Source organism: Rhea americana, unplaced genomic scaffold (assembly GCF_003343005.1).
Source record: "Rhea americana isolate MKP2758 unplaced genomic scaffold, rheAme1 scaffold_135, whole genome shotgun sequence".
In the NCBI taxonomy this organism is placed as follows: domain Eukaryota; kingdom Metazoa; phylum Chordata; class Aves; order Rheiformes; family Rheidae; genus Rhea; species Rhea americana.
Window position 1 is genome coordinate 1,455,424 of NW_028185428.1, and position 13,945 is coordinate 1,469,368.

Here is a 13,945-nt window from a genome sequence, read left to right on the forward strand (position 1 = left end):
TTAACTCCGAGCTTTGTCTCTGTTCCCTCACCATGCTGGCATAGCCATCATTCTCTTTTCTGTGCAGTTTTGCTATCCTTTTGGGCTCCCAGTTTTCCCTTCTCTGAACACTTAAGCCCAACAGCTGTTTTCACTGTCCCAGATCAGGCTGTATAAATTATACTTTCTCAGGCTCTGTCCCATACGAAGTGCTTTATGGGAAGATGCCTRGCACCCTGAAGAGTACTGTCAGTGATCAAAGCATAGAACCCCTTAATCTAGAGCATGTCTCTTCCAAGCCCTGTAGCACAGATGAATACTTCCACAGGATACTTGTGAAGATGCAGTCCTTTTTCTTTTAATCCAAGTCTCGTAGATTTGGTGGTATTACGTGTCAGAGAGCAGAAGGAAGCTGCATGTGTTTCTTGTGTCAAACTAGTCTCCATTTGTTCCCTTGCTGTTAGGGTTATTTTGTTTTGWTTTTTTTTCCCACCGTTCTTCTCCAAGCATAAATAAGCTCCTTTGGTCACCTTCTCTTCTGCTGCTTGAGACATGTGCCTGTCCTCATCCTTTGAGCTTCTGCATTCACTCACAAGATCTCAGCCAAGCTYTCCACCTTTCTTCCTGCCATCCAGTCTGCTTTCATTGCCACTCTTGCATCCTTTGTCCACTCCTGATCATAGAATCRTAGAATCAGTAAGGTTGGAAGGAACCTCTGGAGATCATCTAGTCCAACCTCCCTGCTCAAGCAGGGTCACCTAGAACATGTTAGACAGGGTTGCATCCAGGCAGGCCTTGAAGATCTCCAGAGAAGGAGACTCCACAACCTCTCTGGGCAACCTGTCCCAGTGCTCCATCACTCACAGTGAAGAAATTCCCCCTCACGTTCAGGCGGAACTTCCTGTGCTTCGATTTCTGCCCATTGCCTCTTGTCCTGTCACATGGGACAACTGAAAAGAATTTGTCCCCGTCCCCCTAACACCCTCCCTTCAGGTACTTGTACATATTGATGAGATCCCCCCTCAGTCTTCTCTTCCCCAGGCGAAACAGGCCCAGCTCTCGCAACCATTCCTCATAGGGCAGATGCTCCAGCCCTCTGATCATCTCTGTAGCCCTATGCTGGACTCTCTCCAGAAGCTCCATGTTTCTCTTATACTGGGGAGCCCAGAACTGGACACAGGACTCGAGATGAGGCCTCCCCAGGGCTGAGTAGAGGGGCAGGATCACCTCCCTCGACCTGCTGGCAACAGTCTTCCTAATGCAGCCCAGGATACCATTGGCCTTCTTGGCCACAAGGGCACRTTGCTGGCTCATGGTCGACTTGTCACCCACCGGCACTCCCAGGTCCTTCTCTGCAGAGCTGCTCTCCAGAAGGTCAGCCCCCAGCTTGTACTGSTGCSTAGGGTTATTTTTCCCTRCATGCAGGACTCTGCACTTGCCCTTGTTGAACCTCACGAGGTTCCTCTCCACCCASCTCTCCAGCCTGTCCAGGTCTCTCTGAATGRCAGCACAGCCCTCAGGTGTATCAGCCACTCCTCCCAGCTTGGTACCATCAGCAAACTTGCTGAGGATGCACTCCGTCCCCTCATCCAGATCATTGATGAAGAAGTTGAACAGGATGGGCCCCAGTACTGAGCCCTGGGGGACGCCACTAGCCACAGGCCTCCTACTCGACTCCACGCCACTGATGACGAGCCTCTGAGCTCTGCCTTTCAGCCAGTTCTCAATCCACCTCACTGTCCACTCCCCTAACCCACACTTGCTGAGCTTRTSTAGGAGGATGTTATGGGAGACAGTGTCAAAAGCCTTGCTGAAGTCAAGGTACACAACGTCTACTGCTCTGCCCTCATCCACCCGCCAGTCATTCCATCACAGAAGGCTATCAGGTTGGTTAAGCAGGATTTCCCCTTGGTGAATCCATGCTGGCTACTCCTGATCACCTTCTTTTCCACCGTATGTTTGGAGATGACATCCARAATGAGCTGTTCCATTGCCTTTCCAGGGATGATTCTGAGTTACTCCTTAGAATTTCCCCTTATCTAAAAATGTTTTAATTCTGAGAAACATGCATGTTGTAGTTTTATGCTGTCCTCTTGGGTTGTTCTATACTATTCTTGTAAGTGACTCTAGGCTGTAAGTTCAAGGCTAGGATGCTATTTGCCTTATGTTCTTTGCTTAGCAAGCTGCGTACACTCGCTGTGCTCAGGTATTAACTGTTCTTTAAAGTGCTTGAAGACCTCAGGTGACAAATGTTGCAAACATGGTGTACTATGCTTACAGAGAGGCTTCATCCTTGACGTACAGACCTAAGCTTTCTCAGAACTCCAGCAAATTAGATCCTGAGGATTGCATAAATATCTTTCTAGGTGTGCATGATTGTAGTAGGTGAGAGAGCGAATATAAAATCATAGTAGAAGAGACAGGAAGCAGAATAGCAAATGGAAAGGGTGGGCTGCCTTTTAAGCTTTTAAAGTTAGGAGRTAAATGTTAGGAGAAAGCATTGATCAACTTTCTATAGTGTCTTGGTCTGGTGAAGAGTTTGATGTTGCTTGTCTTCCTAGCTTATTTTCACAATGTAAAACTCTTTCTTTGGTGTCACTTATGTGCTGAAAATAGCAGTCTGAAAGGAGAGGCTCCTGCTGTGACATCAACTTTCCACTGAGTTATTTAAAAATCTAGGTATTTTTACTGAATCCTGCGATGGGTCATCATTTTAAAACTAGTAAATATTTCTTGTTGTAAGAACAGACTTCCTTTTATAGTATCCACATGCTGCTATTTTTACTGAATCCAGTGTAGAGATATTTCCTATTTCTAAATGTTCGCTGACACTCAGAAGCTCTTGCGTGTTCCTGCGTGCTCTGTCTTTTCTCTCTCAGCTTTTTTAGCCTTGTCGATCCATTGTTGTGACTTTAGAGAGGACGCCAGCTTTCAGCACTGAATGGGCTGTGAGCAGGAAGATCAGCTACTTCCTCTGCCTGTGAGACCATGATGTCATCAGCCGCTCTGGCTTGCTTTATCATCTGCTGCTGTTGCTTTGGTGCATGTGGAAAGAATGTAAACAGCACTTTCCAGATGTTTGCAGGGAAGCTGCCGATCCATAAATGGACTGTTTGGTTCAGAAATATTACTAATCTGTTTAGGGCATGGCGGTGGATAGAGTCACAAAAACATGTAACTCCRTGCATATGCTGTGCAACATGCTCCRTCAACTATATCACAGGAACAAGAGTTGCGTACAGYTGGCAAATGTGCTGGCACTCTCTGCTTGTATCGCCCCGTCAGCGCTGTACCAGAAAACGCTGCAGATACTGAATCCCCATGAAACCTTAGAGAGATGTGTTCTTCCCATTTCATAGCGGACCACTGGGTTGTTTGAACAGTTATGTGATTTCATAGCATGGTCAGRTGTTGAATCGGGTGAGTGAAGTCTCATTATACCAGCTGTCCTGCCTTCTTGTACCCTCTCCTYATCCAGCTTCAGCTGCTGAGCAAAACGTAGCAGCAGCACCCTTCTGATCCCGTGCTTGGCAAATGCTGTTTTGCTCACCTCGTGAGCCTCCGAGTTGTATTGATGATCTAATCAGACACAGAGTAAAGGAAAGAAAGCTGATCTGGTTTTTGAACTCTCAATATAGCATTTGGTGTAGTAGGAAGTACTGAATAAACATGGTGGTGTTTCATCTTGCTGCAGGATGGAATGGGAATTTGGAACGCAATGTCTCCCATGCCCCTCCTGGKCTGGAAAAAAGCATCAAATTTCACTCGCTGGTAGTATATCCCCAAAAAAGTCTATTTGGTGGGAGTACCAGTCACTTCCCACGTTAGGGTGTGTGTGTTTTTAATGCATTAATTAATTTTTATTGAGTGGTGGAAAAATTGATGTCAGAGCTGCATTGCAGCTGGCCATGGAGGAACACAAGGTGGTAGGAAATAATACATCTAACATCAAAAGGGCAATGAAAGTTTAACCATGGAGAGTTTAAAATAGCAAAGCTGAGCCAGGTGGATATTAAAAGATATGACTGAATCAAAACAACAGTCTAATATTAAACTGGATTTTGCAGGGGGAAGAGCAAACTTTTTCAGTTAATTTCTCTTGTGTATGTGGTATCCAARGGTAGGTTTCTTACCTCAGCACCTTGAATTCTGGCTTTGGTGTYGGCAGTCCCTGGCTGCCCATGGTACAGTCTGCAAGCTGCAGTGTAGATCTAGGGGTTTTCTGCCTGCCTGTTTCTCTCTCTTTCTCTCTTTTTTCTTTTTCTTTTGGCCAGGCTTAGTCGTTCATATTCAGGAGCCTCTAAAATATCCTTTTCCTTTTACGGTGGTCTGTAAACTTGTCCAGCATGACTTATCCCCTGGCATCACTAACAGTTCAGATTGCAAAGATCTATGAAAGCAAGGCAGAGGGAAGTAGAGAGAAGTGCTTTGGAWATTGGAACCAAAAAACCTTCGTGGTTACATAATCGTACGAAAGAAAATGTTTTTTTTTTTTGTTTTCCATTTCATAACCTCCTATGAACTGAAAAATGCTATTGGAAAGCTGAATGGAAAAACTTCAGTATTGTTCATTACTGTGCGGACATGAAATGTATTGAAATATTCCACCTGTTTTATGGCTGTTACTTTTCCTCTTTCAGGTTTGACATCTACAGGAAGGTACCAAAAGACCTTACACAGCCAACCTACACAGGGGCTATTAGTAAGTAGCACTTCTCTTTGCTGTCCTTGCATACCTCTGGTCTAAAATTAAAGATCTTTTGGCCTCTCTATCTTAGAGGATATTTTTAAAGGAATATTAAACACTAGAAAGAGTATCCTTTATTGCTGAAACAGCTAATTTTGCCCAATCTGTCAAGTTTTACTAAACGATGGAATAGTCTGCATGGATTCAGAATCTTAATAACAGAAAATGGTAAAGATACATTGTTGTGAAAGGGAGCTCTTAAGAGCTAAAGTTTTTCAACTGCTGTGCTAGCTACTGAAGCGGCTAGAGAGCTTTTCGCTAGTGTGTTTTGTGAAGAGGAGCTGTAAGTCCACTCTGAACACTGAGTGGGGAGGGGAAAACTGCAGCATTTTTTAATTCTCTCTGATCGTTGTGCAGTCCCTCAGTCAGGATGAAAAACAGCTGAAGACAGTTGCGTTCATGTCTTGCTTGCCAAAGAGACTTAAGTTTTGATGTCTAGGGCCTGGGTCAGGAGGGAGCAGGATGGGTGGCAACATGCAAGTGGCCAGTGGTGAGTATGAATTGAGAGAGACAAATTTCTGTCACAGCATACTCAAGGGGATTCATCTGGCATTGAAGCAGGGATAAAGGAGCAGAGGTTTTATTTTGTTTTTATTTGTCATATTTTTAAAGAAGAGAAGTTGCATTGTCAGAAACCACCAACAATGATCCACTCTCACTGCCGYGTGTCAATGCATAGATTCTGACAGATACAGATCTCTTGCCTTGGGCCTTTTTTCCTTCTTTCCTCTGCCTGAGGTGGGAGATGGTAGGCTGAGTAATGCAATTTCACACCATCATGACCAATGAGAGCACTGTGCAGAGTGGTAAACATTGATCAGTTGGTCCTGCCAAGTCTGTAATTAGATGGCTAATGGAGCTTTCCTGTTCCATTGAACAGTGACTTCCTTTGATCATGGAGCTTTGCTCCATTCATCCATTCTTATAGATGGGTCAGTAGCCTTGTGTGTCATTGCTGATGTGAGTGATGTCATATCCCTTGGTGACAACGGACGTCAAATAGAACTGAGTCAGTAACAGCGAATCAATGGGACACAAAGCAAAGCCTTTTGTAAGCTGAGGAAACTCCTCACTAACATAGTATGTGACTCTAAATATTTATTTTTAGAGAGTCRTCRTCCTCCATATTCTCCTGATCRTGGATAGAGTTACTTGCCTATTGACTCCCATTTAGTTTTGCTGAAACTGTGAATGAAGGACTTAAAACAGTTTGCTAATTTAGAGGCATAGGAGATTTAGTGTTTTGAAATAACWCTTTGAACTTGTTGGTGTTCCTACCTGCTCTTCTATTCTGGAAACTAAGAATTCCCACRATGTATCTGGGTTCCCTTCGAGAATTTGTCTTATGAATCACCAGYAAAGGAGCATGTTTTAGAAACAAAAAAGAACATCAGAGGCCATCCGGTGTTAGGCTCTCTGATCTACAGYGAACAGCTCAAGTGATAAGTTTGTTGTGGGAAGGCTTGGAGGCTGTGACTCTTACTTAAAATCGTTAGCTGACTTATTTCTCTCTATTGTTACAATTGTTATTTGCAGCTTCTCAAGCTTTGATTTTCTTCTCTAACTGGTTCTCCTTCTTTTGGTCAGAATGCTTGTAGACAGGCTGATATAGGCTTTTGAACTACACAAGCAGCCAAAAAACTTTAGCAGCTCTGTGTGGGAAGATCTTGTATACAGCTTTTATAATGGGCTGTCTGACCAAGCSTGCGACTTGTAATTTGAAAGCTAGTAATCTTGAGCATTGTAGTAGGCTGTGAATGAGACTAGCCCATTGCCATGCCAGTTTGAAGCCTGGGAAGGTTGCATGATTTTGTGATAAATGCTTCAGGGAAATTAGATTGTAATAATATTAGGAGCTTGGGAGTAGGGGAAAGTTCTGCCTCACAAAAACTTTTAGGGCTGGAAATCTGGGAAATGGCTATGACTGCAGTTATACTTTRATTTCCTTGAAGTGTTCCAAAGTTTACAGAGGAGATACAAAGTAGTCTGTGGTAGCTGACTATTAACTTGGGCCCTTCCCGCAATCTCTGCTGAGGCTTTAAGTCCCAGATCACTTATGCTACTGAAGACTTTATGGAATAGGAATGGATTTACAGCAGGATTTCTACAGGTTCCTTTAAATTATAGAAAAGCCTATTTTCAAAAGTTTGATTAATCTGTGCTGCTTGCATTATGGAAGAAAGAGCAGATCAAATTCTAGAAGACAGGAAATGGAAAGTACAAGCTCTGCTTCTAACAACTAGAAGTAAGATAGCCAACTTCCCTGGAAAGGAGAGGCTTAAAGAGAAAGGAGGTAGCTCAGTGAGCATCACTTTTTCTTGGTGGAGAGGAGCAGGCAATCTCAAATACTTGCAAGTTCAGAAGCTAACTGGAAGGCTTTTGAGAGCCTTTCCGCTATGTAGGATTTTGAAATTTCCTAAGTTGCACTGGATGCTGCATGAGGTGTTTGAGATCTGCATGGCCACCCTTTCAACCACTGGACGTTAGTAAGAATGAGGACTAGGAGCAGTCCAATGTAGGAGTGAGGTTTGCCTAGGACAACATACGCACTGCTGTGGACTTGCCTGAAATATGTGTAGTAGCTGGGTGTTCTTTTTTCTCAGTAGAAATCTTTTGTTTTAGATAGTTAATGTGCCCCAGACGTGTTGTTGTCGCTGTTCCACCAGATGCTTGTTCCAGTCCTTAAAAGCCACCCTATCGCTGTTTAGTGGTGTCTGTGATGCCGGCACACACCATTTGTGACGGTGCGCTTCCCCCTTCCTGCCCCCCTCCAATGTGCTCTCCTCACTGTCTTCCCATATTTTTTTTCCTCCTTTCCTTCCCCTCCTTCCCCGTGGAAAGATTGTCAACAACACCTGGACAAGGGCTAACAGAACATGCACCAACTAAAACTCCATCTAATATGCTTTTCCCTCTCTTCTCCTCCCCCGCCTCGGAGGGGATCCCTCTACACTCCTCCGCACTYGTCTTTGACACCGTTCTAACAGACCTGGCTAGCCTGGTGACAAATTGGCCATGTTTGGTATGCAGACGGCAGTGGCATGTGCCCTGGGTGTCTGACAGCTGGCATCTGCCTGGACAGGAGCAATCTTGACTTCTTGATGGAGGGGTCTGTAGCTCAGGCAGCTGCTGTAGCAATTGTGCTATTTAACAGTCAATGCAGATGCATAGTTTGCATGCGCGTGTTATATGCACACATGGTAATGTTATCCAGAAATACTCTATGCTTTGTGGAGGCTGAAGTTTTAAATACACATCAGGAAATATCAAAGTTATGATTCACATGGCATCTGTAACAAGACCCGCTCCTCACACTTCATAGCAGTTTGCTTCATTGAACAATAAATGCGATTAGTTTTATGCCTTAATATAGAAATGGATTCACGTTCTCATTCTGTATGCTGTGCTAAACACTTTGCTTTGCATGTCTTTCATTTCTTGGGATGGGGGAAGGGAGGTTTCAGGCATGTATATAGATGGAGTTATGTATCAGAAGGGATACGTACAAAGGGTTAGGTTGTAGAAGCCAGTGTTGAAAAGTTCCGTGGGAGGTATTCCCATCCTTTGGGGGCTTCTCGTTAGCCAACAGCAGCGTATTCCAGTATGTCTAACTGGAACATTAGACATAATGTTCTATGTCTMACATATAGACATATATTCCAGAGTATCTAACACCAGCAGCCTTCAATGTATTGATTGTTATCATAGTAGAGTTTTAAGAAAGCCTGTCTATGATGGCCATTAGAGTTCTGTTGGAACATTACAATGCTCTTGCAGTTGAATTAAGATTTATTTGTTAATTGCTTTATTCTATCTGATTCCAGCCTTTAATCTACTTTTCCAAATATAATACAGTTGTCAAGAGTGGGCTGTGGGAGCTGTACATTTGCATGGAAGCAAATAAAGGTCTTCGCTGTGTAATAAGTAGCTGAAGTGCTGTGTGTGTGACTTATGCTGGGAACATCACATGTGCCTGCAGTTTCGCACTAACTAGAGGAACCCATGTTCTGTATCTGGAAAAGTTTTCATCTAACTTTTGGCAAAAGAGACAGTTCAGTGCATAAGACTTGCACGTAAATCTTATGCCTGCCTCCCCTCACCCCCCAAAAATGTGTGTGTACAGAGAGACTTTGATAGAAGGACACCCAAGCCAGGTCAGTCCAAAGGTCCATTTAGCCTGGCATCCTGTTTCTGGTAGCGGTCAGCAGCAGATGCCTAAGAAAAAGCACAAAGACAGGTCAAACGCTTCCCCAGCCTTCAGTAAATTGGCCGTTCTGGAACTTCCTGACCTAGAGGTAGATTTTTGTGTTTAATAACTCTTAATGGATTTCTTCTTGAGGGAACGTCTGATCTTTTATGAATCTTGTAGACTTTGGGCATCCACAACATCCATAGTCAAGGAGTTACAGAATTCACTTATGCTGTGTAGAGAAATATCTCTTGTTTTTAATGTTCCCTTCCCTCCCATTCTTGTACTGGAAGAGACAGTGGKCAGTTGTTCCCCATTCATCTTCTCCAGGCTGCTCATGATCCAGCATGTTGTCCTCAGTAATCTCTTGTCCAGGCTGAAAACTGAYCACCCAGTTTGAAAAAGCAAAAGTTCTGAAAAACTTTGAAAGTCACTCCTTGCCAGTTTTATCAGGATACTCTTGCTCACTTGTAGGTATTTCTAAGTATAGGTTAGTGTAATTTTATCTTACTCTATTTGCTAAGTGTTGTCACACGTCTTCATTAGAAGAGCTGAAATGAAATATGGACTTGAGGGAGCGAGTACTTGGTATACTGGGAAGGGAGAAGGTACTTCAAAGACAAAATGACAGAGAAGAAAACAAAACATTGGAAGAGAAAGCAAGCTCCAGAAGAGAATTTACAGTTAGCAATATCAGGCTTGCGTARAAGTGATGGAGAGCTGAGAGATCTGACCGATGCTGTGGAAAGCCTTTATAGGATGATAACAAGGCGCAGAGAAATGTGACAAAAGATGAAGTGGTTGTCTCTATGTGAAACATTTTCCCTCTGCATACTGCCAGAGATGAGTGATCTTGTGTCTCTGCTGTTTGGTGATTAGCAGTAAGAAATACTAGATCAACTTATCTTGTGACTGGCTGCTTACTTCTTTTGTGTTCTTGCGTAGGTGTGTATGTTCTTGTAAGAATTTGTGGCTGTGCTTAAACTACACCTTTCTCCTCCCCGATGTGGCCTCATGCACCCTGCTAGCAGCTTAGCTGGGTTACAGCAGAGTGGTCTTCCCTGTGTCTTGACAGTCAAGACTTGGAAGTAACTGTGTGACCAGCTGAGGTTTCTCTTTGGAAATTAGCATCTCCTCTCACTTCCCATTTTCCTACTATTCTTTGGCTTTCTTTTTCCTTTTTCTCTTTTTCTTCATCCTCCTTAATGCATTTTTTGACATCTCTTGTAATCCCTTGCACTTCTGAGAGAGTTGGTAAATCAATCCACCCTGATGAGGAAGGGGAAGCAACGCATTTCTCTTTCCTCAGAACTGTAGGCTGACTAATCTGAAGAATGAGGCACAAGGCTTTGGGTCATTTGAGGGTCTGTCTCTGTATTTGCCTTAATTACCTCCTCTTTCCTTCCCTTGCCTCTCGTACTCCCTACCAAGGGTGTTTGGACAAGCACAGTGGTATGATACAATTGCTCTCCTGCCAGTTGTTGCTTGTGCCTCTCAAAGGAATGGGTATTCAGGCTGTATTGGTCATATGGAATAAAGTTGAGGAATAGAGTTTTCTTACGGATTTCTCAATCTTAATTAGGAGCTATGGTGAAGTACTCATTTCCAAAGAGTGCTTGATCATTATTACTCTACTGGAATTGAGGGGTGAGCCACATTATATGTCTGTTGTCACAACCCTGGAATAACATGCCAGAGTTACGAGTTTACGAGCTCACTTTTTTGTATAGTGATTCACTATGAACTTCGAAGTGTTATTTAATACAGATATACATTGCAACCCTGTCTCCTTGAGTTGGCACATCCTTGTCTACTTCAGTCATCTCTACTCAGCAGGGTTCACTGTTGTCCATCCTTCCAGCCACTCCTCTGCCGGTTTGCTGTGTAAACCTCACTGTACAATGTTTTGTATAGTTTTCTGATGAAGAGTAACCAGTAATAAATGGTTACATTGGGCTCCCTTCTTTTAACTCTAGGTTAGCTTTCTTGGAAAAGACATGGGAATTGCTGTCTGAGTACTTAACATCTCCTATACTGGGTATTTCCCCTTTCTGAAAAGCCAATGTGTGTGCAAATGGAGAAACTGGAGAAGCATCAGGCATTAGCTAGGCTAGTCTGTTATCCCCATGTCTCTGCTGTGGCAGCTCTGTCTGTTGGGTTGGGCAGACCRTGAGCCTGACTTGCACGTGGCCTTAGGGTTGACAAAGAGGCAAAACATCTCCTAATCCACAATATGCCGCATAACTGACTGTGCTTTTGAAGCAAGGTGATGTTGGTTCTTGTTCCTTTCTGGAGGTTTTAGTAGCAGTAAAATGTCATCACACTTCTGAGATTCCAGTGGTATCACCCTGAGGTCCCCCGAGGGTCCCTGTCTCTAAAGAGAATGTGAATTCTCAAGTGTATCATAGGCAATGCATTTGTCAGGGGAATCATCTGACTGCATAAAAACATTTTGTAYTTTTATTAGAGATGTGAAACTAACCTTTTCCTCCATCTTCTTTTCCAGTCTCTGTCTGCTGCTGTCTCTTCATACTGTTTCTCTTCCTGTCTGAGCTCACCGGATTCATTGCCACTGAAATGTAAGTAAAAAATGATTTTTTTTTGTATAAATATGTCTATATGGTTCTTTAACATTTTATTCTGTTATCTTGCATAAATGTGTGTGTAATTTCGCTAGCCCAATTAGTCATGTAATGGTTTTTGGATTCCTTTTGGTTGATTCCAAATTCTTAATCATTCATTCAACTTTTTGATTTACTAATGTGTCCTAGGCAAATTTATATCTAAAATACTTTTTTTAGAGAAAGCTGTTTCAGACCTGCTTGATGTTTTATCAGCTGCATAYGTGATTTATGTATTGAGCGTGGGGGATATTTTTGATGTGACCACAGATTATACCCAGCGTTTGACCCTTTCCAGTTTCTGTGGTGATTGGGTGCAAGGTAGTATGAATGCCAAAGAGGCCAACATCTCTTCCCCTTTTGCCCTCGTCTGAGATTGTTTCCTCTCTTCTTCTGAGTAAGTACTTTCTTCTGCACTTGTTTCATTCGAAGTTATCCTGGAAAAATAGCATTTTTTTTCTGTCAGTGACACTATATTTTTAAATGTATGGTGCCCACTGGTGGAATCCCTGTGGTCCATGCTCTGAGACTGCAGTGTTTCATTGCTGATATGGTGGGATTCCTGACAAGACATTCTTTTCCCCTCACTTCCCTGTGGACAAAGTGGAGATCAYGTTTTGCCAGTCTTCACCAGATGTTTTTGGTGATGCTTTTTGCAGTAAGGAGTTGTATTTAAATATGAATGATTTTTTGCTTAATGTTAATAATACTACTTTTTTTTTAATTAAGATAGAACTGAATATCTAATACATGCAGATAGGTTTACTCATAGCATAGATATTATCTTTCTTTGTGCCTGTTGAGCCTTACTTGTAAATTTAATTGACAAGACTTCTGTGCCTAAAGAGGAGTTGTCCCTAGGTAAGCTCTTCAGGACCTTGCCATGAGCAAAATGAAAATAATTTCCTTTAAAAAAAAAATCACTCATAGAACAAGTATTTTAGTTCGATCAGACTTTTTATTCCTCTTCTCATGCTCCTCTTGCTTTAAAGCAAACTTTCCTTAGTAACTCTTAACATAAGTACTTTTGTTTTGGATTCTAGGACTCATTCTCCATCCTACTACTGATGTGGCAGTGAGCTCACTAGCTGTGATGCATGATTCCTGGAGAGATAGCAAGGGTAGAGCTTCCGTCAGACTTATAGGGTGGTCATTCCTGCTGGGCAAATCAGCTCTTGAATGCATTGGACTTGCATGGCAGATTTTGACCTACCATGCTTAGTGTTGGTTCTGAACCATGTGGCTCTTTCATTGCTTTTGTGTGACTCTGGCTTGGAACAAGAATATCATCTCAAGAATAGCTGTAACTTTGAGTAATGCTTAGCCTTAAGACAGCAGTATTATCTAGCTCTATCTTTTTTATTCCTGTCGCTCATTTACTTCAGAATTCGTATCTTATGTTTCCTCCCTTACTCTTTCTTTGAATTCAATCCCATACTTTTACTTATAAAATACTTGGGATCTCCTTGTCAACACTTCTCCCTAGAGCTGAATTTTCAAAAAAAAAAAAAAAAAGAAGAAGAAGAAGAAGAAGAAAGCTAGACAAATTGCTTCACATGAAAAAAATAGTACTCTTTCTTGGTCTCATCTTAGACCTCATTCTCTCATTTCATTTTTTTTTCTTTTTTAATGTTTTACTGGGGAAATTAGTAACATTTCCTTAAATCTGATCAAATTAATTGAATTATGTGACTTTGTGTAGTGAGTTGTGTAATAATTTCTTTTTGAACGACAAAATTATGTGGTTCTTTGAGACCTCTGCATTTTTTTTCACGTTGTGACTCTGTTAACAGGATGATGCATTTTTCACAAAGATATTATAGATGTTGTAAGTTCCTGAATGCTCAGCTGACAGGATTCTCATCAAAACCTCAGAGAGATAGTAAACTGCCTTTCCCAGCAGGAACGGCTTGGGGAGGAGGTGTTTATAAGCACTAAAGCAGTAAAATTTTAGTGAGGATGTCATAGAAGAGGCTGAGACGAATGCAGGAAACTGATTCGTCATGGACCATCCAACACAACTTGCAAAATATGAAAACCTCCTTCTGATGAGTTCTAGGTAATCAAAATCTCCCTTGCTGAGAACAGATCACCCGCAGTGTTTGTGAAGAGGCTCCCTCTGTAATAACGGAAATACTTCAGAATCTGACAGTAACAAAATAATTCCTAGTTCAGTAGCTTCTAAAGACGAAGTAAACTTTTCTTTTTCCACTTCTCACTCGTTACTCTCTCTTCTGGGAAACTCTGTAACCTAGAGATGTTTGAAGATACTACTAACCTCTCGTGCTTCCCTTTCACAGGTATATTACTGGCAGGAGACTATGATGCAGCATAGTCCAGTGGTTTGGAGCATGGGTGTGGAAGTGTGGAGCTGTATGTAGTTGAGCAGTGTGAGAACTCCGTGCTGTC

General features: G+C 42.4%; 1 protein-coding gene across 1 annotated transcript in view; it reads left to right on the plus strand.

Moving 5' to 3' along the window:
• Window positions 1-4,556: 4,556 nt before the first annotated feature.
• ERGIC1 (endoplasmic reticulum-golgi intermediate compartment 1) overlaps window positions 4,557-13,945 on the plus strand; it is a 36,608-nt gene continuing 27,219 nt past the window's right edge. The window contains exons 1-2 of the mRNA XM_085298079.1: window positions 4,557-4,681; window positions 11,422-11,494. Coding sequence (XP_085154205.1) covers window positions 4,564-4,681; window positions 11,422-11,494 — 191 coding nt within the window. The 5' untranslated portion in view covers window positions 4,557-4,563. The remainder of the gene's footprint in view (window positions 4,682-11,421; window positions 11,495-13,945) is intronic.